Genomic DNA, 26494 nt, shown 5'->3' on the forward strand with positions numbered 1-26494 from the left:
TGAAAACCCTGGTTTCTCAGATTGGGGGGGTACCACCTGAATCGCACCTTTGCTCAGCAGAGAGGAGATTTCCTCTTTCAGAACGCGCGCCGTGTTTTCCTCTGTGTGAGAAAAACAAACGCTGCTGAAAAGTGGGGGTTTCATTGCAAACTGCAGACGATAACCCTGCGATATTGTACACAATACCCATACGGGTGGTTCTGCAGCTCGCGAAGCAGACACACGGCTCACGAGCGTGCCCACTCGCACCGTGCTGGCTTCGTGTTTGCCCAGCTGGCTTATTTGCGATGCAATGACGCCCTCTAGTGGAGAAACTAGGGACGGCATGCGTGGGTTCAGAGAGCTGTCCACTCTTTGCAGAGAAAAGTGCTTTCCCTGCAGAGAGAGGGTATCTCTCTGTAACGAATTAATATGATTCGTCTGATTTAACATGTTTTTGTGCGTTTTGTTTTAGGGAAAACACTGGGGTTTGGGAAAAATGGGGCCGAAGCCTTTATTAGCCGAGTGAGGGGACACAGTATGTGCGGTGTGGTGACACTGCTTTTGCACTTTCCCTCACAACAGACCCCCTGAATGGGGGGTGGGGGGAAAGGGGACACCCCATCCACTAAACACATAGGCTGGGCAGCCACGGGAGGGGGGCACCCTCCAGAAAAAACCCTCCGTCTTTTGGACAGGGTTACTGCAGAAAGAGAGTTCAAAGACCTTGTCGCTCGAGAACGGTTTTGATGAAAGTTACGTCCCGGGCCGGGGAATTAGGCAAACGCGCCTGGCTAGGGGCCGCCTTCCTAAGAAGGCACAACTTGAAGGCCTCGTCCTCCTCCTGGTCACATCCTACAAAGCAAAGCGCCATGGAGCGCCCAAAGGTTTGAAAGGCCTGAAGAGCGTTATGGAGAAACGAGGTTGTAAACCGTGATGATCTCCTTCCATAATGCAGGAGAGGAAGATCCCTAGCTGTTGGCCCAGGTCGTCCAAAATTTCCGCCTGGTAAGCGGAGAGGAGGAGACATTTAGGGCCCTAACAGCCAAGGCCGAGGATTGGCCTGGTGCACCGAAGCAGAAAACGGTTCATCAGGGCGAGCAGCCCTCCCTGGACTGGGTTGAGGTGCCTGGCGATCGCTCAATAGCGGGCGGTTAACCCATGCCGAGAGCCGCCATATTTTAACCTCCAGACCCGCGAGACCGTGTTTAAGGTCGAGCGGGTCGCTCCAGTAATGCCGTGTGTGCTTAGCGCACGCTAGGAGAACGTGAAAGTTGTTACCTCAGGCCGAGGGGAGCTCCCAGCATTTTACCGTCGTAAATATCCCTCTCCTGGTCGGTGGCGCTCTGTGGAGCCGATGTTGAGACAAGAGGCCGCTCGCTCGCACACATCCAGGAAGATGGATTGAGGAAAGGCTGCGGGGGCGCTAGCCTGGGGAATGCCAGAGGGCGGGATGGCCTCCTCGTCCTCTGATGGTGCGTTCACACCGGACGTGAATGAAACGTTTCGCGCGAGGGATTTACATGTTAAGTTACATTTCATGTTAAGTCAATGCAAAGACGCGAATAGGCATTCTGCAGCGCAATTCGCGTGAATGAGAAGTCCCGCACGTCGTCATCACCGGACCCTGCCGGATCGTCGGCGAGCGGGGGGTTTCCCGCAAAGATGTCCTCTTCGGGGAACTCAGGATTGGGCTGGTCAGCCCAGACAAGAGCAGTCACGCCCCGGGAGGTCCCCGGTGGCGGGCTGTCGTCACTATGTCCCACTGGGTAGCAGCAACTTATGGTGGCGTCTTAGGAGTAACTAGGCAGCACCAGGCAGTGACTGCAGTTCTCCGGATTCTCTATGGCCTCTTCCGCGTGCTTGAGGCCCAAGCAGACCGCGCAGAAAGGGTGAATATCATAGCGGCAAGAGCACCACATGCGGCCGGGCAGGCCCGTGATAAACTAGCGCCGGAAAGAAGCAGGAATAGAGAGCGACATACCGGCGAAGAACTCAGAACAAATCTGTGGCGGCAGCCGTGGAACAGGAATGACGAGGAAGAGCGTGGGCGGCTCCGAGAGCAGACACAGAGAAACTGGCAGAATAGGAACTGTCACGCCCGGCGGAGGCTGATCCGAAGATATTTCCTCCTGCAGACAATAAGTGAGCAGCGCAAATTCGACCGAGCTGTATCAGTGCAGAGATCGCGAGAAGCGAATGTCAACTGGAGTACAGTAGCGCGTGCAGGCTATATATGCCCGCAGGTAAGGGGCGGGGCCTTACCGGGCATTGGCTGCGCGCTCCTGTCTGTCTTGTCAGACTTGGTGCAATTGGATGCTTCTGCAGAGGTCAGGTACGGATGCCCTTCCCATAGGTGGATCTCATACACGAGATGATGAAAGAGAACCGTAAATTATCTAATGATAGCAACATCATCTAAAAATCATCATTTATCCAAAATGATTGAAATTATGATCACAAACGTTTAAATAATGACAGTGGGTCTAGTTATATGTGATAACAATGTATAGTGGGCAGTGGAATAACTATTGGTTTCCGTTTGTGTTGACTGCTGACTGACATAAGGGATGAGATTAAATAGATCCTGGAATTTAGCCTGGTCTGGAGCAGGCTAGCTCCACAGAAGAAATCGCCATGATAATTTATACCATAACGTCCAACTGCCACCCTATCCAGCTTTAGTGCAACCGGATCACGGATAAATTGAGTCAGGATCACCAAGATATCCCGGCTTAATCCCTTATCCTAGTTTTGTGCAATAGGCCCCAGGTGTCTTTGTTTACCTGGATGTTCTTTATGTTAAGTTTTAGGTTGATATAACTATATATTACCAAGTCAAGTAAAGAGTTTTTGGTATTTAAATATTGGCATTACATTTTTAGTTTGTTTACATTGATGTAAAAATTATATTGTCAGATTTGTGACATTAATTTTTGCTAAAACACTGCTGGTCACTTTCAGAAGTTGTAGCGATGCTTTCTTTTCCCAGAAAGAATGTGAAACACATAAATGGTATCATTCTCATTTCTTAAATAATTTTAAAAATATAATTTAAATAGATTTTACACACTTAAAGCAATATCGTATCGCATATCGCATTATTTATAAAGGTATCGCATATCACATTTTTCTTCAAATATCGCACAGCCCACTAGGAACTATTCTCTCATTCACCCTTCTACAAGCTTGAATTCATTTTCCAGTGCAACAGCCACATCTCAACAACAACCAACACCCTACCTTTTTTTCTATGATAATCCATTACACTCGGATGTACGTCACAACTTAAAAGGAAAGATCTGTCACAACGTCTATTTCATTGCTGTTGACCATGCAGCTGCTTTTACACTAAATAGTATCATGTTGATTTTTATGCACAACCAAAATAAAAATGGCTGCTGAGCATCACAACAACAGCAAGCACTATTATTTCTTAATTGAGATAATGGGATGGTGGCATTAATATGGTACGTTCCTGTCATGTTGGAATTACTAAGTCGAAGCTCTAAGACATATCAAGTGTTTACAAGTCTTCATTATGAGAACGTGAATGTTTTTTACAAGTCAGAATCTCATAATTATGATCATTCTGACATGGTGGTATTTACTGACATGGACCATTAAAAGGAGCGCTTCAGACTTCAAGATGCCATGTCAAAATATCCACCAGCCAACATACAACACAACATAAATACTACAAGCTATACAATTTACAAATCAATACATTTTAATAAAGTTCAATAAAAAAATTAAATGGTATTTTGGAGTGATCCATTTCCATATAAACGTCTATACAAAAATCTTAGGTGACATCAACAAAAAATAGTGTCATGGAACAAACAAACAAGTGTTGTGTTAAAAGCAACCAGAGGTAGAGGTGGTGTTGTGGTTGAATCAGGCCTGCTGTTCTGCAGTGGTGTTGATTTGAGTTATCAGTGTCTGTAAGACCTGAAGTCTGTCCTTGACCCACACTGGAGGGGACGGGCTGTGGTCAGGCCCCTCTATAGCCTGCAGGGCTTTCAAGGCACTTTCTGCTGTCTGGAGGTATCGCTCGTACTCCTCTTCTGTGTTAGTCTCCTGTCTTGCCTTTTTCGGACATGGCTGGCAGAGAAGACGAATTATAGAAGTAGTAAAAATGTGTTCCATATGTATGTCAGACAGGAAAGTAAGATATCCTTTCACTCACCTCCTCAGTAAGCGGTGTGTGTACAGGTGAGCTGTTCTCACGCTCCATTTGCTCACAGTGTTTCTCTATTATACTCCTCCACTCCTTGAGACGTTCTAGTCTCACTTCCCCAGACTCCAGCTGTGAGACGGTCTATTGAAAGTAATACAATAGTCTACATAAGAAACACTGCAATAAAACAAAAGTATACTTTTAAAGTTTACGCATATCTCACTTCTTACCTTACTGAGGAAATTTAACACTTTGGTTTTGACCTCCTCTGATGTCAATGTTTGAGAAATCACTTCCTCGTGGTTGGTTATCTTAAAGTTAAAAAAGAGACGGATTACAAGTCACCTTAAAGGGGTGGTTGATTCCCCCTTTTTACAAGATGTCAAATAATTCTCTGAAGTCCCCTGAGTGTGTATGTTAAGTATTAGCTTAAAATACCCCACAGATAATTTTTTATAGCATGTTAAAATTGTCACTTTTTGAGGGTGAGCAAAAACGTGCCGTTTTTGTGTCCCTTTAAATGCAAATGAGTTACTGCTCACAGGGCGAAGCTTCAAGAGCTTGTGTTAGCAGCTCTGATTACGTCATGGAGACAGGCAATGAAACTGTTCAGCCTTTTATGTTTAAACCCGAGTCGGACAATGATGGAGAGACTCAAGAAGAAGTGACAACATGTAGAATTCAACAGGATGTCCCTGAATGGTTAGTTGATGAATGTATGTAGCTGATGTGGAGTTAACTATCTTCTAGTCATTGATTAGCATATTCTGTCATGATAATCTCACCCCCATTGTTACGTGTTCCCGGGGGCAGGGTTTATGTACATTTCAGGGTTAGTGACATCACTAACCCTGAAATGTACATAAACCCTGCCCCCGGGAACACGAGAGGAAGCTCGTGTAGTCCCTACCAGCCGTTTGTTGTAGTCCTTAAAAAGCGAATTCTTTAAAAGAAAATATCTCCATTTGCTTTGAACTTTGAGCGTAACATTACAGCAACATTACACACTAACAAAAGTTTAAAAAGTGAAATCATAGTCAACCACCCCTTTTATACTAATATATATATATCTATCACATAAATGGATGAGATTTAAGATTTTTTTTTACCAAATAAATATATTTAATAAAAAAAAAAAAGTTATAGAAAATTATCATTTGGGTTTACAAGGAAATGCACCCTTGTGTTAGATATTATAAGTCGGAACTTGTGTTTCAAAAATGTATCATACATTCACTTCTTCTGATTTACTCAATTACAAATTAAACAATTTGGGATACTGCCTGATTAATAAACAAAAATAGTTATATAAGGGGAAAATTCTGACCTCTGCAAAGCTTCCAAAGGCCTCCAGGACATGATGGAGTATCAGCCAGGATGGGTGAGTCAGGAGACCATTAAACAGACCACTGATTCTCGGCAAAACTTGGCACTGCAATCACACACATACATATTCATATACATATGCACACAAAGTGAAACGGCGAAATGAAAAGGATGCGGTCTGACTCATATTCCACTTATACCTGAATATTTGGAGGAAAAAATACTTTTCCCATGGAAGAAAGGAACTCCAAAGCAGCTAAAAGCAGGCCATCAGAGCATTTCTGGATAGTCAAACCACTCAAACAGGAAACAGCCTGAAAAATAATCAGAATGAACAAAGATATATAAAGCTTTAAAAGAAAGAGAACTATGAAGGTTCTAAAGATACACAGTAAAAATGACCCACTGAATGTAATGTCAAAAGATCACCTGAACGATGACTTGTGGCTCTACACTTTTGATCAGAACAGCTGATAATGACAGGAGTAGCTTCACAGTGCACTGGAGAGGAGGATGATTCTGCACCTGATAATAGTGAAGAAAAACTAATATAAACCCAGTAATACCTGAATGAGAACAGATTCTTCATTTTCTCATGTCATCCATGTAAGTGCAACTACTTAACATATAAACTTAAACTTAGATTGTGTAAAACAGTTCACAAAATGTTTTTGAAAAGTCTCGTGCTCACCAAGGTTGCATTGATTTGTTCAAAAATACAGTAAAAGCAACTTGACAACTTAAAGCTGTTATTGATGTTTGCATCGTAATATTTGACCAGAAGGGTAAAATTTGCTTTCGGCAATTTGATTTCGCCCTGCAACTCAGTCTGGAAACCTGTAAATTCATTTCTACTGCTTCTGTTATACTTTTGCGGGAACCAATCACAGACTGGCTTATCCACCTGGCGTGCTATTGGCGGGTTTAACACGATGACGGATAGAGAAGCGATGGGTCGTTGCCCATTGATCACGCCTCTTGTGGTCTGATTGGTTGAAGGACTATCCAATTGCATACAGAGTCATTTTAATTATGCTCGATTATCACGCCTCTTGTGCAGTAGAAAATACAGAGCAGATTCCCCAGACCAATGTTCAATCTTAAATTGAGCTTGGTCTGGTGATAGCCAGACAAGCATCTTATATTATTCGGAAAGGCAAGGTTAATGGCTTTAAAACGAATAACGATTTCTAGCAAATAACAGGAAAAATATTTTGTAGACCCATTCACTTCTCATGCTGGCTGGATAACAGGTGAGCCAGGAGATAGAGTAGCAAGATATTATACATAAACATCTAAAATCAAAATAAAAGTGAATGAGCGTGCACATCATGAATGAAAAGAGCAGAACACAATCACAAATCAAATAGCCGTACTGAAATCAGGGCTTTGACAAGAGTGTTTTCTACTTCTAGATATGTCTATTTAAATGTTTTAAAACTTGTACGATATGAGACATGAATGAGTGTAAACTAAGAAATTAGCACAGTCTCACACACTCCCTAAGATGGCAAGCATTTATGTATTCTTTATCATTTGTTCAGATTTGCATTTATATGTATATATATTAAAAGTTGTTTTAGCAACCACTAAAATTTGTTGTTTTCAACCACTGAAAACTATGAAGGGAACGGAATTACATTTAAAACGTGCTTCTCATGTAATTTCAAGAACTTCCAGTTAAAGCCACGCCCACTTCCGGATTTATACAAATACAAATCCAGATACAAATAATTCTTAGTTTGTTACAGATACAGATATTGGCAACGCTGCACACCCATTTTTTTAGGAAACTTTGTTGAATAGAAAGTTCAAAAGTACAGTATTTATTTGAAATAGAAATCTTTTGTAACTGTATGTATTATGTAATGTCTTTACTATCACTTTTGATACATTTCATTCTTGCTGAATAAAAGTGTCAACTTCTATTGAGGAATAAAAAAACTTTTACTGAACCCAAACTTTTAAACAGTTTTGTATATGTGAAATCTGGTCACCTGGTTGCTACTCATGCGACTCCACAGCTGAGAGATGATCTTCACAGAAGATAGAACACATTCAGCCTGCAGGCTGCTCCCTCCCATCACCAACAGCACACAGCCCAGTATTCGGTTCTGAATCACAAAGAGAAACAAGAGTTAAAAATGGGTACTGGGCATATTTATCTTAAAAGCAAGTCTGGTTTTTAAGGGCAGGGTGTCAAATATAATTGACACACTGTGGAAGTGTTAAATCAACAGCACACTAAAACCTTGCGTTGAAATAAAAATAAAAGTCCCAGAGTTTTCCATGGCCAAAGTATATAAGTGCTGTCTTTTGTTTTGTGTCCATAATCAAATTTTTAATCTAAAACAGCCCTTATCAGAATTTGTTCAGGGTAAAACACATTCACAGCCTTGGAATTTCTGGATCCAAGCCTCTCCATTTCCTCTGCCATCAGATTATTAGCACAGATGGATAAATATGGGTGTCTTTGGTAATGAACTGTTGGTGGTTAGGTAGAGTTTATATGCCAGCATTTTTGATGGTTGTAAAATCAAGGCCTTATGTGATTCAAAATGATGGCAAACATCCTGTTAAGTATCAAAAGTTTATGTGGTTGGTGGCAGCGCTATCACTTCTGTTAACTCACCAGTCTCGGTATATCTCCCAGCCTGTGGCCACTATTCTGCCATTCCTGCAGCACAACAGAAGCCCTGCCAAGCACCTCTTTCTCCACCTGCATACGTGCCTCCACACACAAACACCTCAGCAGAGTGTGACGCCACACACACAGGTTCTCCTTCTGAGAGGGAGGGAAGCGTTCCACAAACTCCACCTGTCACAAAAACACTTCATCATATTTAGAAACATAGCATTTTGGTACCTTCAAAACAAAGACAGAACAACCGTGGGAACATATATAACTATATTAGGAAGCCAAAAAAAACTAACAACCTCATCAATTTTCTGAGGAAGTTTTCTGCAGAGTTGTATGTTCATATGCTATATCTGGACAATGAAAAAGAAACAAACCTGGTGTCTTGGAGTCATGAGAAAAAGCAGGCGTCTAAGCAGCAGGGCCAAGTGAAACAGCTGATAATCTTCCCCAGGACATGACCTTATCTATAGACAGCACAACAACAATACAGGTCACGGAAGCAACTATTGCTTTACTTAAAGACTATATATTTAATGGAAATATGTGAGAAATGAAAATGAAAGAATGAAAGAAATTTAAGAAAAAAAGATTTTGTCTAAACGCTCTCAAAAAGTTCAATTACAATAGGTCCAAAGAGTATTTAGTCACCAAAAAAAAAGTCACAAGATTTAGAAATAGAACAATGCAATAGATTATAAAATATCAAGGATGAAGTAGAGGATAGATAGTATCCTATAGTAGTTTTGAAGCAAAACATAGATGTATGGTTTAAAATGAAGACAAATGTATCATTAAATTAATCAAAAGTTACAGTAAAGACATTTAAAATGTTACAAAAGATTTCCATTTCAAACGAAAGCTGTTGTTTTGAACTTTCTATTAATCAAAGAATCATCAAAATATGTATCAATTGCCACAAAGATAATAAGCAGCAACTGTTTTTCAACAATAAGAAATTATTCTTGAGCACCAGATTTGAATGATTTCTGCAGGATCATGTGACACTGAAGACTGAAGTATGCTAAAAATTCAGCTTTGCCAAACAAATTAATTTAATTAAAAATATATATTAAAACATAAGGCTTCTATTTAATTGCAATAATATTTAACAATATTACTGTTTTACTGTATTGTTGATCAAATAAAATGATGAGCATAAGAGACTTCTTTAAAAATGTTACTGGCCTTTTGAGTGCGTGTGTGTAAACCGTAGAATTGAAGTTGTTCATTCAACACTTAATTAACAACATTTACAATAATACCAAGCAATCAAAACAAATGCCACAAGAGTGTTGTGATGGACAGGTGTGTTCTTCCCCATGTTGATTTGACACCAATTGTCAGCTCAGTCTGGGTGTAAGAGAGAAAAAGGGTTCCCTGTGGTCCCTCGTCCCAGACAGGTTTCCAGAAAACCACAAGAGCACAGAAAAGGTCACATTCCCAACAGACTTCACTCACCATGTGAGCAATAAGGAGAACATGGTGAAAACACAACTCTGCCGTACCATACCTGAAGAGAGAATGAGAGAACACAACTCTGATATTGTACATAAAAGTGTGTGTACTTGTATTCTTCAGTGCAGTAGATGTTTCCTTTCCTCCTTTCCCAACAAGTCTAAGTAAAGTATGGTTATCAGTATTACTGAGGGTGTTTATAGAAAGTTCTGAATGACTCAATAACAAAACATTGGAATTTTCTACAATTCAATAGTTTAAACACAGGAATGTCCCCTGATCATTCATGCCACTGTGACAGCTCTGGAAAGTAGTAGTCATAGAAATCTGATGGTCTATGCTCCTGGGTGTGTGTATCTGTAATTACCGTGCCAGGAAGCACCAGACATCTGTGGCCAAGACAGCCGTCTGTGTGTCTGCCTGTAATACTGCAACTAATAGTGACCGCTCCTTAAAGAAGGAAACAGAGAGGACTGAAAGATTATATGATGTTAAGTACAGCTATTTGTCACCTGGTCAGTAGAAAATTATTTCAGCATTCAATATCGAACACTACTTTGAGCATAAATGGGAGACTTTAGAAGCTAATATTAAAAGTAATGATTAATCTTTTCTTTCTTTGTTTTCTCTGAGAGAACCAAGTTATCATAAAGTGATAAAAAAATAGCATGACAAAATAATTATGTCAAGACACGTCAAGCTGCGACTGTGTCTTTTTTCAAGACAAAAGGTCTGAAGTAAATTTTGTACACGTCATCCAGAGAGAAACATCAACGGTGCGTCCCAATTTGCATACTATCCATCTTAAATAGAATTTGAAAATAGAATTAGTACGTCCCAAATCGTAGTATGTTGAACTGAGTATTCCAAAGATTATTCTGTGTTATCCTCATTATATTTCATCTGCAACAGCATTGAGAACTGTTGTAATGATATGTTTGGCCATTAACTTTTAAACACATCATCATATTCAAATTGCAAACACATGAGAGGAGTCTCCGCATGAAAGACCCACGACTGGCAGATCAACGTGCTACTACAATTCTCTCCGATACGGTAGGAAATTAAATTAAATTGAATGTGGAGGATTTTAACTGTGACGATTATTGTGATGATAATTGTGATAAACTATGATGATTAACAGGGCAGTTTAAACGGTGACAGGATGCACGTAACTAAGCAACAGAGCTGTCCGTTAAAGATGACAAAGTAGTATGTCCCAAAGCTTGCCTACTTTTCTGCTACACACTCAAAAGTTCTTCACAAAAAGAGTACATAATTTTAGGATGTAGTACAAGCTTTGTTAGTACACAGAATGTAATCAATGTTCAAAAGAGATCACTGACCAGTGGAGGAAAGTGTTGTGCGGGCAGCACACCCACACAAGCACACATATGCACACACACATGCTGGTGCAGACTGACTCTACCCTGAGCCTGTCCTCTCAGCATTACCCCCGGTAACCACACCGGAACTGCACGCTCCAACATACACTGCCGGAAACTCTGCAACACGGCCTCAAACACAGACCATCTGAGGATAAAGAGAGTATTTGCTGGTATTATGTACTTTATTATGTAGCCAAAAACACTTAAAAAACAAATGTTGATTTAAAGGATTAAGCCAGGCATACACGGTGCGATTTTTGCTGTGGTATAAGCTTGCAGACGATTTTTTTATCTCGGGAGAAATCGCAAGGACATCATGGATGCTTGTAGGGTCGCTGATCGCAGCGTGTGAGAGGAATTACGAGATGAGCCGAGCATGTTACGAGCACCTCACGACCTCACAATAACTTTTAAACATGTTTAAAAAATTTGGGGACTCTGCCTGATTTTCACCAGAGTATAGGCTGTCCCCTATTGCCAAATCATGCACAACCACGTCACATAGGCTAGATCGAAGAGTATAATTAGGCTATAGCTCAGTGGCTGCAACCCTACAGCGTTTGCTTGCTCACTCACTCACTTGTGTGATTGCCGCCGGTTTGCCGTGCAATACGGTCGTGCCGTGTACCAGCTGCTTTGATGCGATTATCAGGTTAACTGACTCGTAGCCTATGCAATATCTCACGACCTCCTGAATGTCCGAATTCGCACTGTGTACACCCGCCTTAAGTTCACTCCAGAATTAAAATTTCATGATAATTTACTCACCCCCATGTCATCCAAGATGTTCATGTCTTTCTTTCTTCAGTCGAAAATAAAGTAAGGTTTTTGAGGAAAACATTCCAGGATTTTTCTCCATATAGTGGACTTCAATGGGGACCAACAGGTTGAAGGTCCAAATTGCAGTTTCAAAGGGCTCTACATGATCCAGATGAGGAATAAGGGTCCACAAATGCTCATCTTGCACAAGCTCTGCGATGCGCTTCAACGACTTCACACATAATGTGTCCTGCATCACAGAGCTAGTGCAAGACGAGCATTTGTGGTTAAAAAGTGTATAATTTTTTGTTGTTGTTGTGAAAATGACTAAGATAAGACCCTTATTCCTCGGCTGCGAACATGTCGAGCCCTTTGAAGCTGCATTGAAACTGCAATTTGGACCTTTAACCCAGTCTAAATCCACTATATGTCGAAAAATCCTAGATTGTTTTCATCAAAAACATTCATTTCTTTTCGACTGAAGAAAGACAGACATCTTGAATGACAAGGGGGTGAGTAAATTAACCAGAATTTTTTATTTTATTTTAAATTTCCAATTGTCTGTTTGTAAACATACAGGATGCGCGCACAGCTAGGTTGCAGAAAACCAGGGAGAGATAACGTTTACGTATAGAAAACTACATGGATATGGCACAAAATCGTTAAGATTAAAAAAAGATTATGGATTATTTATAGATTACTAATTATTATTTTCAAAATGTTGTCCGCATATTACAATAGTTTGTTACCGAGCGATAGGGCTGTGCGTGACAACCGCACCACAGTGGCTGAGTAGCACCGCCGCTGGTCAGACAAAACACTTCTTTTTTTTTGGTGAATGCTGTTTTATGTGAATATTATGACACGAGTAAAGCACAAACATTTATTTACAAAATAAATAATAGGTTCGCAATTAAATGTTACATCGCAGCCATGGAAACATGAATTCATGCCGAACGAGAGAGGTGGGGTTTGTGAGGTGAGCTAAATTTAAGCTTTGCCTGCGTTTTGAGATCTGGTCACCCGATTTTCCACAAATTGAACAATAGGCTTACTCCAAGATGGAATCTTATTTATTTTCCCAAATCTTCATTTACTTCTCTCACAGGGGATTATGCACATTTCTTCCTTTTGTTTACTTTTAATTAGGAGTATATTCTCATCATTTACTGTGGTAAAGTAGAAAACGGTGTAGGACAGATGCATTTTACTTAAAATTCTATTTAACACAGTTTGTGCTTATCAGACTTAAGGTGCGTCAAGTTTATGTGTATAGCGCATTTCATACACGCCGGAGATTTTTAGTTTTGCTTTCTCTCGTAGAGTATAAATCAAACAAAGCCTAAAGTTCTTGACCCTGCGGAAGATATTTTCGTTCTTCACACCTTTTACTACAAGTATTAGTTTTGGAATATCAGGAGAAAACATGAAGATATTAGAAAAACGATGCTCTCTTTCCTGCTCGTGTCCCACATCCCTTTCCGCACAAAGTGGCATATGAGCACCTCTGCGGGGAAATATAAAACATATTTAACTTTCTTATATAATTTATATTACCATTATTTATTGATATTTATTTAAATGTTTTACAGGCCATAGTATGTTTCACTGACAGAAGTACTAAAATAAACACGCATACTTAAATGGATGTTTCAAATTTTCATTATTTTCATTCAGTGTCAGCAATTTAATCAAACATTTAATCAAATTGAACTGCTTATTTGCTGAAATCATTCAACTGTTGTTATGTATAGCCTAAAGCACGATTTAAACCAATGGTTCCATACAATAAACTTTTTAAACTTTTTTTGCACGTTTATCTTGCTAAATCATACATTACACAAAAGCACCTGGGAGTTTCCTCTGAAAATTGGCTGCCATCACTCCACAGCCGTAGCGCCTCCTCTGGCTGGGAGGAGAGTTTACCCAATACATTCACCAGCAGCAGACACTGTGGTAGACAAAGCTCTGTACTGCTCTCTAAGACACAAAAACAAAAATCAGATGTCTGACTTGAATAATTTTTTTTTAATGTTTACAGAAACATTTGGAAATGTGTATTATGAAACCCTGCACATGAAATGCAAATAAAAATGAGATTGTTAAAATGTTGTATTAAATTGTATTAAATTTGTTTCCCTTATTGTAATTTAGTTAAATATTGGCCATGATTTAACTAAATCAATGGAATTAATTAAGTTGTGGGAACAAATTCTTTTTTATTTGTGCGGGGCTACGTAATGTACAGCATGAAATATGTACTAAATATTTTTTCGCTTACCTAGGAGCCTGTAATTAGTCAGAAATTATCACATTACAACAGAATTTTCCTAATGACTAACATTAGTATAGTCTACTATAGTGGTTGCAAAACCTGTGTTTAATCATGCAAAAATCTAAAACATCACAGACATAAAGTGAAACTCCATGTTGCAGTGAAGGATGCATTGCCCTGTAATAATGAAAGGCCAAAACCGTTTGTTCACATTAAATGACCCGGGAAGGAACAGGATGTACACTCAGCAATGTGCTACGGACAGTCGGTCTCTCTGCATTTCTTATATAACCATATTCTTGACACGAAAGAAATTCATGACCTAATCTTTTAACCCTCCAGAGATCCTCCAGAAAGTGACCAATCACTCATATTACAAACAGCACAACAACCTTAAATTAACAGGCTGAGTGATATATTTTTTTTGTAGGAAATGTTAAATGTTCCAGGGTTCAAGAGTACACTGGAAGATGTTATGGTAGTTTGCAATAAGAAGCTCACGGTGGTCTGGGTTCAGGACAGACTCAGCAAAGGGTTGGAAGGACATCAGCTGTGTCAGCATGACATCCATGGGAACCAGGACCGCCACTCTCAGCTCCTCACTGAGGGCAGGAGGCACCGACGGGGCACACACAGATGGGGGGAACTTGCTAAGTAGGAGAAAACCACAATCTCAATTAGACATAATGGACAAAACAAAGAGGGAAGAAATATGAACTTTGAAATTATTTTAAAATGAAAATCTCCATGTTGAGTGTTGACCATATGCAATATATATTTGAGTACCTGTGGATTTGGAGATATAACTGGTGAAATCGGCAGCATGACTTAGCAAGGAATGCTTTAAATTCCTATTACATGATAAATAAATAAAAAAAATTATAACTTAATAATCATGGTTTTGATGAATAAATGTAGTTTCCCCCTCAGTTACCTTTGTGTAGTGGACTAATGTGTTGGCAAAAAACCTACACATCTTTGTTGCTTTTTGGAAAAGCTTGTAGTCTGGACAGTGCACAACTTCCTATGAGTAACAAAAGGAGGAAACAAGATATGAGCTGACCTTTCATATAAAAACCCTTGCTTTTCATCCAACAAAAAAAGTCCCTTATGCACATTTCTAGGTCACAATTATTGTTATCGAAAATACCATAGCAACCAATAGATAAATCACCACCTCTGTAAAAAATTTAATTTCAACTACTGATCGATCGATATTGATTTTTTTTCATGGCCAATGCCAATGCAGATATTTTAGAGAGCAGGGTGGTCGACAGCAGATATAAAGCTGAAAATTACAAATAAATAAATATCTAAATAATCTCACACTAATTAAAAAATTGCAAACACATGCATAACAATTGCTGAAATTTATATTTTTATTTTACTTAATATTTACTAAATTACAAATAAATAATTTGAAAATAATTAAAATATGTCTGTAAAACAAACAGACTATTAAGCTATTTTCAACAAATAAAGAAATTGTTAAAAAAAATATGAACAGAAAAAGAAGTAAACACTGTAATGAACAGGACACGGTAATCTGGTAATTTGTGAGCAGTATGTGCACTGGGAATTAGGCCCGTTGCAATAATTACTAAATCGATTTATCGCAAAATATATGTACACGTTCAAATGGACTTGGTTTATGCAATGTTCCTGTGCAAATATATATGTGACAGCGAGAATTGGAGCATGCTCACCGATAGAATTCACGAAGAACCTGTTTTTTATGGACAGCCATTATTCCATTGTTTTTCTGTAACGGATATGTCTGTGGCGCTCAAGTTAATAGTTCAACTTTAAAAAACAGATCCCTAGAAAAATAGATTTGGCAGCAGATATGGCCTGTTGAGGCATCTGTGACTTTATTCATATGGACATCTGAATGGAACACTTTAAAAGTCTAAAATTACTTAAATGTCAAACATGTTAGTTTTATTCTACTTCTTGTTACTTTTTGTTTACAAATATTTATATATAATTTATTCAAGTTTAATTTATTTAGGATATTAGTTGTTTTTGTAATTTCAATTCAAGTATCTAAATATTCTTAAGAATTAAAAGTTCTTATTTGAAGTTCTGTTATTTGAACACGAGTAGTTGCATTATTATGCTGTTATATTACCATTATACACTCACCTAAAGGATTATTAGGCACACCATACTAATACTGTGTTTGACCCCCTTTCGCCTTCATAACTGCCTTAATTCTACGAGTCATTGATTCAACAAGGTGCTGAAAGCATTCTTTAGAAATGTTGGCCCATATTGAAAGGATAGCATCTTGCAGTTGATGGAGATTTGTGGGATGCACATCCAGGGCACGAAGCTCCCGTTCCACCACATCCCAAAGATGCTCTATTGGGTTGAGATCTGGTGACTGTGGGGGCCATTTTAGTACAGTGAACTCATTGTCATGTTCAAGAAACCAATTTGAAATGATTCAAGCTTTGTGACATGGTGCACTATCCTGCTGGAAGTAGCCATCAGAGGATGGGTACATGGTAGGGGTGTAACGATTCATCTACTACATCGATGTATCGATTTATTTTCCTACGATCTAACTACATCGATCTGTGCTCGGCAAGTTGGCCTTCCGGACGACATATATCGATCTAACATCGTTTTATAAGGTAATCAATCGATTGTATCGATCATAGGAAATAACGCATTGGATTTAAGCACGTCAGACTTTAAATGGATGTTTTTTCTTAGCACTTTTAATGATGACGGCGTTAAACGTTACTCGATTCAGTCTGCCTATCTGTGACATCATCGCAACGCACGCACCAGCAGCAGCGCTAAGAAAACAAAACATAGCATGGCGGATGGCAGAGGAGAAGCCAACCAGCAAGAAATTATCAAGCCACCAGGAGAAAGCGCTACCTGTACTTTCAACCCTTGCTAAATGTTACCTGTGCATTCCTGGGACCAGTGTGCCAGCAGAGCGAGTTTTAGTACTGCTGGCGACATAGTGAACGCACAGAGAAGTGTCTGCGGTCAGATCATGTTGATATTTTTGAAAAAGAAATATGTAGAGTCATTGAAGAGTAGTTGGTTACATTTTATCTTTTGTTAAATATTGTTTGTTTATTAAACTGAGAGTAGTAGCAGGTTTCGCCAGTTTATTCAACCTGAAGAAATGTTGGTTGCACTTTATTTTTGATATTAATATTGTATTTGTATTATTTTAATGCTGAAAAACAACAGCAAAAGTAACAGGTACACCTACTAATAATTAAACCTGAAGAGAAGTTAGTTGCACTTATTGTAATATTATTATGTTGGATAACAAAAGCAGAAGTAGCAGGTTAACCTACTGTTGAAATGTTGGTTGCACTTACTGTGCTTTTATTGAAAATGTATTGAATATTGAAAATGAGAGCAGAAAAGGTTAACTTCTTGTTAATTCAACCTAAACTGTTGGTTGCACTTTATTCAAATAAAATTTGAATGCATTTGCCATTAATTGTTGTTTACTTGTTTGTTTATATCCATAATTAATTGATACATGATTCCCTTACAAGAAACAACAGGAATCTAGGAAACTTTACCTGCACTGACCAGTATCCAGATATTTATTTCAGTCACACAATTTTTGGCTAAAAAGTTACTGAATCGATTTCAAGTCACTGAATCGTTTCGGATCGTATTGTTCTAAATGAACCAACATCGTCCTTGAATCGTATCAACAACCTCAAATCGTGATACGAATCGAATCGTTGTTAAAACGAATCTTTACACCCCTAGTACATGGTGGTCATAAAGGGATGGACATGGTCAGAAACAATGCTCAGGTAGGCCGTGGCATTTAAACGATGCCCAATTGGCACTAAGGGGCCTAAAGTGTTCTCATGTTCTCATTCTGTTTACGCCAAATTCTGACTCTACCATCTGAATGTCTCAACAGAAATCGAGACTCATCAGACCAGGCAACATTTTTCCAGTCTTCAACTGTCCAATTTTGGTGAGCTTGTGCAAATTGTAGCCTCTTTTTCCTATTTGTAGTGGAGATGAGTGGTACCCGGTGGGGTCTTCTGCTGTTGTAGCCCATCCGCCTCAAGGTTGTGCGTGTTGTGGCTTCACAAATGCTTTGCTGCATACCTCGGTTGTAATGAGTGGTTATTTCAGTCAAAGTTGCTCTTCTATCAGCTTGAATCAGTCGGCCCATTCTCCTCTGACCTCTAGCATCAACAAGGCATTTTCGCCCACAGGACTGCCGCATACTGGATGTTTTTCCCTTTTCACACCATTCTTTGTAAACCCTAGAAATGGTTGTGCGTGAAAATCCCAGTAACTGAGCAGATTGTGAAATACTCAGACCGGCCCGTCTGGCACCAACAACCATGCCACACTCAAATTTGCTTATATCACCTTTCTTTCCCATTCTGACATTCAGTTTGGAGTTCAGGAGATTATCTTGACCAGGACCACACCCCTAAATGCATTGAAGCAACTGCCATGTGATTGGTTGATTAGATAATTGCATTAATGAGAAATTGAACAGGTGTTCCTAATAATCCTTTAGGTGAGTGTATAATCAGGGTCTTAAAATTACAATAATATTATTTAACACAATTATTTCTGGGACAATGTATTGCCCAACAAAAAGTAGTTACTGTAACAGGCCTACTGGGAATCATATTTCTAATTTTACATACAATTGTGAAAATGACCAGAATACGATATTGTGGCCAACCGGATGAAGCACAGAATAGTTTGAAATCAAGGATTTAATGTTTGTCAATCGTGTGTCTCCAGTGACAGTTAAACTCTCCTACAGTCCACATTCAAGTCGCACGGACTAACTGTTGTGCACAGAGTATACATTTTTATGCGGTCTACAAACACACTTAAGCACACTGCACACTTAAGAAGATCTCGCAGCTGGATTCGACTACAAGGTTCGTAAAATTTTATGTTTATTAGATATTCAAATTACATATTAGACTTGTTGAAAAGATATTAGTATTTCCTGAATGCCGACGGTAGATGAGAAAGTATTAAAGTGTTTGCCTTTCTATTGCTAGTAATATAAAAGCAAACACTATAATACTTTTTTCGTATACCGTCTACTTTCTTTGTTTAACAGTTTTATCTAATAACGTATTCGACAGAACTGTTAGACCAGTGTTTCCCCTACCATTGTTTTGGGGGGGCGCCCCGCCCTCCCAAAACGACCCCCCACCCCCCCTGAATGAATGACAAAAAATATTTGTCATTACGGTCGACAATAAGAATTGCCCGATGGTTGCCAGCGTGAAAGACACTCGGGCCAAAGCTGCATCTTCACGGAAACTGATCATTTGCGCATTTTTAAGCCTTGCCAATTTAAATATTCAAGCGCTCATAGACGAGAAAGTGTCTCTCTCAGTTTGCTCGTCGCGAAGGGCAGCAACACACCACACACACGCACGGCCACGCGTCTCAGTGCGCGAATATTCACACAAAATTATATCAAAATGACTGTCTTGTTGAGTATCATCGTAATCATAGTCGGTTAGGTCTTTTAAATGAACGTAAACATGAAATTTGCCAGTCACCGCCAGCATTTATGGTCATTTTCACAAGTTTTAATGGTCCACAGAATATCTAAACATGCAATATATCAAAGAAAGAACAGACCCACTGTTTTATTCCAGCTTCATATATTATTTTTTTAATCAACACTTGAATGTTGCAAGTTTCATGAAAAAGCAACATTTTGAGCATAAAGCTGAAAAAAATCACGTTTTTGTAAAAGACTAACGTTACGTCTGAACGATGAACAAAACACAGATGTTGTAGATGGAGTCCATCAACACCCCAAAGCTTGACAGTCCTATAATTCGTCCTGGGTTGACATTTCATTCAATAACATTAGGCAGTTTTGATTTATATGCTGTTTAATGGTGATGATCGCGTTATTTTACATATGCATCTGCTTACACATGATATCGCACGTTGCTTCTTCGGCAGTGTTTTGATCAGGAGATTCTGTTCTCGTGCAGCAAATGCGCTACAGCGCCCCCTACCGTATAACAGTGAAAAACATGGAAAGCCGGAAAATGTCGTCATTGGCTATATAAATATTGAGATAACAAAAGACAAAAAAAAAATCACTCACTGCTCTTGACTGAATAACTTTTAATAAGGGTTAATCTGTATTTATATGCAGTGGCATATCATTTTATGCAGTTATATTTTACATTTGATTACTATTTTTGTACCTGACAATCTAGTTTAGACCTACATGAAAATAACTGTTTATTTAATTTGTATATGTTTGTTCTGCTTTATTTATTTGTGCTTTTGCTCATAATTTGATTATTTGTTCTTATTTTATTACTGACGGTCTTTAACAATATAAAAAAAATATATGAGTTAGGATTTTAGTTTTTAGAGTCATAACCTTATTTATTAAGCTTATATGGCTCAAAAACAATACTAGGCCTATTTTATTTTATGTGTCTTTTTTTTGTGGTGGGGTCAGTGAAAATTCTGACAGGGCAAGTAAAAATTTGAACCCCTGAAAAATATCCTTAGCATTGAGCCCTGAAATATAGTATATATATTGTTTATATTTATTTTCCAAATTAATTAATTTATTGTCTATGGCAACACCACGTATCCGTAACACTCGCGCTCCGCGACACTGGTAGTTTCGGGAAGTCCCCCCCCCCCCCCCCCCCAAAGCTGTAAACCTAGGGGAAACACTGTAGACCATAAACTAATGAAGAAGGAGAATGGGAGCGCTGTGTGCTCGAGCGCTGACGTTCTCGGTGCTATCAAAAAAAAAGAGTTTCCGACACATCGGCCAAGCAGAAATTCTTATCAGCCGATGCTGATGATTAAAAAAAAATCTAATATATTACTTCACTTATTTTAACTGATGAGTCTACTTCACCTGTAGGCCTGCCAGTTGGATCTGTTGAGCCAGCTCAAGACAATTCTGGACAGATGTACACAGGTCTTCACACAATGAGGTGGCTATGTCAGTGTGGTGAAGCTGATCTTCTACTAGGGACTGGTACTTCACACTCTGTCTGAAATTAAATACAAACTGTTAGTACACAATTTGGTATTATTTATTTCTTCATACAAATATTAGATTGAATAATTAGTTTTTTTTTTACAGTATAGCATTTTCTAGTCATTTGAAAGAAGTTACTGGACTTGTGTTACTCGCAATCTATTGTGATATTATGTGTATACAAATAATTGAGCCATTAATTGGTAGCCATTATCTTCCATAGTATTTTTTTTTTTCTAGTATGGAAGTCCATGGCTACAGTCAAATGTTTGATTAGCAACATTCTTCATAATATCTTCTTTTGAGTTCAACAGAACAAAGGTTTGGAACAACTTGAGGGCAAGTAAATGATCTATCCATTTAAACTATCCATTTAAACTATGCAGCTGCGGGGTCCACATGTTTAAGCAGCAATGGAAGCAAGTGGGACCGTTTTACTGAAATAGTTAAACAGGACCAATCAAGTGCTGGGTATGTGATAAGTAACTGTATGTATATGACAATAAACTAATAAAGGCTATATACAGCCTTTGCTTGGGCTGAACATATTTAATTTCTTGTGTGTGTGTTCGGGAAGTTGCAGTGACTGAAACAGTGACAATTTAAGTTTGAAGGGAGTAAAGCCTGTGTTAGACTATTATGGAAATGTACTTTTGCCAAAGAAGAACTAAATAATATAAATATTAATTAAAAAGCTGTCTACTTTAGAGTAATATGTTACCATATCCTCACGCTTAAAGGGATAGTTCACCCAAAAATGAAAATTCTGTCATCATTTAGTCACCTTCAAGTTGTTCCAAACCTGTATGAGTTTCTTTGTTCTGCTGAACACAAAAGAAGATATTTTGAAGAATGTTTGTAACCAAGCAGATAGAGCAACCATTGACTGCCATAGTATTTTTTTCCCAACTATGGTAGTCAATGGTTGCTCTCTCTGAGGATTTGAGTTATGGTTATATTTGGAGTTATGTGACGTTATGTAAGTTATGTGACAATCGGGTGCGGATATCTAAATCAGCCCGGTGCCGATTTATGACCAGATGACCAGAGCATCTCTATTTATGATACAAATTATACTTACTTAATGATAAATTTCCATGTGTTGGCATGTAGTGCAATGTCCAATCTGGATATGATCGAGCATATGTCCAGCAGACTGTGAATCACTGCAAGGCAAGTCAAACAAAAAATTCAATTCAAAATTCCAAAAAATAAAAATCACATCCATCTCTTCACTAGAGTTTGCATGAAACAAACTGAACCTTTCCCTCACATAGAAATTACAAACCTGTGACAATATCCGATACCTCCTCCTCAGATGCAGTGTCCTCAAAGTTAATTTTGTCCAACAGTTCCATCAGACCCTTCTGCAAAGAATAGGCCTCTTTAAACAGGCCCTGAAGCAAATCGCCCACAAACGACAGCCTTCCGCTGTACATGACCTCGCTGTCCTATAAACACATCAACATCATACTGAAATTAACAGCAAATACAATTCTCCACACAACCACTATAGCGGTTCACAAACACACTAAAACAGCCAACAGCCTTTTTGGTGTATTTACAGGCAAGAGCGTGGTTTTGGTTTGAACATTGGGTTGAAGTGTGAACCGTTTAGCGGGGTCCCGGGGCATGCTCCCTCATGGGATTTATTTATTTGCTTGTTTATTTGTTTATTTCTTTTTGCAAAATGGTAATTTGTGGTATCATTCACATGCAAAGTTGGTTGATAACTGTAATAAAGTAATAGCCTAGTTAACAATTACTTGTTTACATAGGATATATGCATTTTATATTATTTAAACACCTAAAAGCTTATCAGTTTGACAGAATTTTACTTAAAATTTTCTTATACTGAAAATGTTAATTTCCTGTCATCACTTGGAATATCTGAAAGCCAGGGTTTTTTTTATTAGCAGAACACATTTTACACATAGGGAAAACCAATTGTTTAGTCAAGAAGTCAAGAAGGTCCTGACTTTAAAGCTCTTTCTATAATGATAATTTGTTACATTTATATAGCGCTTTTCTAGGCATTCAAATCGCTTTACATATAGAAGAGGGGAATCTGCAGGGAAGAGTGTGGCCGTGGTAAGATATAAGTAGATAAACGACAATTTGACAGCTATTTTACGATGGATACGTTTAACAACCCATAGTAAAATCCACTGATGCAAACTAATCAGATTTTATTATGTAATTTTACTATTTTGAATTGAAAATATGCAGTCATTTAAATGATGTCATTCATAACTGAATGTGACGGGACAAGAAAAGGTTTTTGTTTTTGTTACATTTTTGACATATACATTCTAACAATATATAATATATATTATTTGCAAAGAGTTTAAATGGATTAGTCCAGACCTATATAAGCTATATAGATCTAGAACTTCTTCTACTGCTCTAATTTCTTCTTTATTCCCTTAAATCCCTTTTAATCCTTTAATTATGTAATTATTTTTTTAATAAAAACACCCCCCGCAAAAAAGAAAAGAAAACTTTGGTCCCCCCAATGTTCAAGACATGGTAACAGCCTTGGACAAAATTAACCACAATAAATACAATAGAATTTGATCCATTCTAATAAAGGTGGTATAAGTAGTTTTAAAAAGCTTTGTAATTTGTGTTGGTGCAGAATGATGTTTTCTACTCTTTCTATCAGTCTTTTTAGTTTATGTGGCTGTTTTAGATCATGTTTGACTTTCTCCATAGCGTTTTGAAGTGGTAAATTCTCAATAGAGAATTCAAATGGGTCGCACATTTTATCATCAACGTCGCGATGGGAACACTTCACGAAGATCTAATCACACTTTTGGAGCACGCTGGTGAACGCGCACAGAGTATACAGTGATTTGCATGCCACGCACACACAATTAAATAAACCGGGCTTCAGTTATATTGTGCAGATAATTGGTCCGTTTGGTTGTAGTGCTTACAAAAGCTCAAGACGCGCAATGTATATATTAATTAATAGCCTGATTCTATGTTTCCATTAACCATGGTATAAATATTGGGAAGGCTGTACTTGCTTGTTTTGAATATGTCCAGTGTACGATATATTAAAAAAAAGTACCTTGCAGTGCTGGAAGGTGTCCTTTAGGACTCTGAGGATGCAAGAGGGCAGAGAGCGAATGGTGTCAAAGGAGACAGACTCTTCAAAGGAACTGACATGACGCACACAGCCAGAGAGAGACTCCAGGGTCTGGACCATCATCTGGCCAAAAACACATCAGCAGAGATTTCCATGAACAGCAAATGAAGAAAGCTGTACTGCTGTACACAAGCTTAAAATATATAATCAAATAAGGAATATTCAAACCTTCAGTATATTTCTCAAAAATGCATGCAGCTCTGTGTTCTGACTGGAAAGGCCTCCAATTTGCTTGCTGATTTCTTCCAAAAGACTTGCAAACACTTTCACCACCTGTGGATTGTGCATGACAACACATATAAAACACGCTCCATGTTGAATATTTCAAGCTATAGAACAGGAATGGGTACAGGACTTGAGTACTTGAAAGTTACAGCGATGATTGATCATTAAAAATACACCTCATATCTCTAAAATCTCATATAGGATGCATTTGAGCTACCAAAGTGCGTGTTTTCAGCATCAGCTTACGCAGCTGAAACGACAATGTCCCAACATTTTTGTTTACGATTGGGTCATTTGAAATAATCCTATTCCTTTCAAAAGTTGCTTATTAATAATAATTAGTACTAGGCCTATTATTTTTCTTTTATAGTTCTCATTAACAGTATGGTTTAATAATTAAAGTAGTTTCATTATCATAATGATACCCCAAGTACTTGAGTACTTTTTTTAAATAAACTATCAAAAACAGACATTTTGCGGGAATTTAAAGATCAAACCTTGGGTAAAACAGTGGAGAAACATCCCGTCTCTAATTCAGATAAAGCAAGATGAGGGAGGAACTTGCTTGTGATTATTTGCAGAATATCTGTGGAGACAAAAATCGAACAAAGCAGGTTATACATATCAAAAATACTTATTGAAAAAAGCAATGAAAGCCATAGATAAAGACATGTCTTGATAAAGACAAGCCCATTAAATGTCTCAAACTTATGCTTGGAGTCACCTGAGATATGCCAGGTCAGAAAGTGAAGTGCTGATAACAGTTTAGACTTACTTGTGTGCTCTTCCCAGCTGTCAGTCTCTTGATGCATGGCGTGGATGTGTCAAGGCCAGTCTAAATCATTTTAATACACCTATGACAACTAAGACAGTCCTAAACAATCAAATACACGTTCATACATTCCCCTACTAAAGAAATCAATTTGAAGAGGTAAGTTACTCAGGAAAGGATATAACTAGTTTAGGTAGGACAGTTTTGAGTTCTTGTTGACAGGTCTCCTGGTTCCACTGAGAGACTTCATCCAAAAGAGTCACTTGAGACATTCTGGTCACTTTTTTCAAAACACACCTGCGTTGAAAAAGTTGCAACTTAAATCGATTTTTATATATTTACGTAACAAATATATCGATGGCGAAGCATGTTTTCGTGGTGAAAGGTAACGTTAGCCGTTATTTTATTTGTTCAATTTGCAGGTTAAACTACATAACTAGCTTTATACACCGTTTTCAAACTATTAACTACTTCGAACTTACCAACTCACTCAGATGGATACAATAGCGCTTAATAACAAACTAATGTGACAATTATGGAGATGAGATCCTGAACACATATTTAGGTCTTCTGTTTTGAATTCTCATTTCCTTCTGCTGCTGGGTGATTTCATTTGCCAGCACTGGATGGGGTTTTCTTAGAAAAACGAAACCTGTTGGTAGACAGGTTTTAAGCGCTGTGTGTGTGATATATAATGACATGCGAAGCAAATTCGCTCATTAATTTGTTGTTTGTTTAATTAATGTACTTTATTAATGGTACGGTGCTTACGATTTCCCCTATACACTTGATATGGTGGTACCGCTCCGCTCCCAACTTCGCGCCGTTTTAGGTGGTTTTAATTCACCGCACTCTACGGTGATTGGTCAGAATGTGGGTATACTTCATTCATGGCCCAATCACAAACATGGGCTGGATCCGATTCCGAAATCGCCCCCTATCATTTGAGGGAAGAGCTCTGTAGTGTTCGAAACCATCCAGTGGACGTTATTGAGGGCACTGTGCACTCATTCTATCCCACATTGCACCGCAACGAGTGTACGCATAGCGGCTGTCCGAGTTCACCCACTCCTTCAAGTGAACCGTAGTAGTGGACTAAAGTAGTGAATAGTGATTGAGGGTGTAGAGGGCGGATGCAGCCGTGATGTTTTATCAATGTACGAGGCAGTGATTGCGGAACAGTGAATATAGGATTCGTCTGTAAGAGTGCCTTTACTGCAAATTGCTGGAAGAGTAACTTAACTCATTTGCCGGCTCAGGCAGATTTCTCCAGTGTATTGTGTACCATGCATACCTTGTTTTAAGCCCACATTTAGAAGTGT

General features: G+C 38.5%; 1 protein-coding gene across 1 annotated transcript; it reads right to left on the minus strand.

Annotated features, from left to right (window-relative positions):
* Positions 1-3048: 3048 nt before the first annotated feature.
* On the minus strand, positions 3049-25997 carry firrm (fignl1 interacting regulator of recombination and mitosis). The gene is made up of 25 exons (XM_079831749.1): positions 25655-25997; positions 25355-25469; positions 25176-25215; positions 24898-24986; positions 24344-24448; positions 24098-24238; positions 22310-22472; positions 22103-22187; positions 20896-21034; positions 14938-15027; positions 14790-14854; positions 14505-14653; positions 13579-13708; positions 10928-11114; positions 9949-10031; positions 9585-9636; positions 8501-8590; positions 8118-8303; positions 7483-7599; positions 5915-6010; positions 5686-5799; positions 5487-5591; positions 4390-4470; positions 4169-4300; positions 3049-4083 (listed from the first exon to the last, which is right to left on the minus strand). Exons 2-25 carry the CDS (start codon positions 25442-25444, stop codon positions 3877-3879), a joined length of 2736 nt encoding a protein of 911 aa, XP_079687875.1. The 5' UTR covers positions 25445-25469; positions 25655-25997; the 3' UTR covers positions 3049-3876.
* Positions 25998-26494: the final 497 nt, after the last annotated feature.

Source organism: Gobio gobio (genome assembly GCF_949357685.1).
Source record: "Gobio gobio genome assembly, chromosome: 12".
NCBI lineage: Eukaryota > Metazoa > Chordata > Actinopteri > Cypriniformes > Gobionidae > Gobio > Gobio gobio.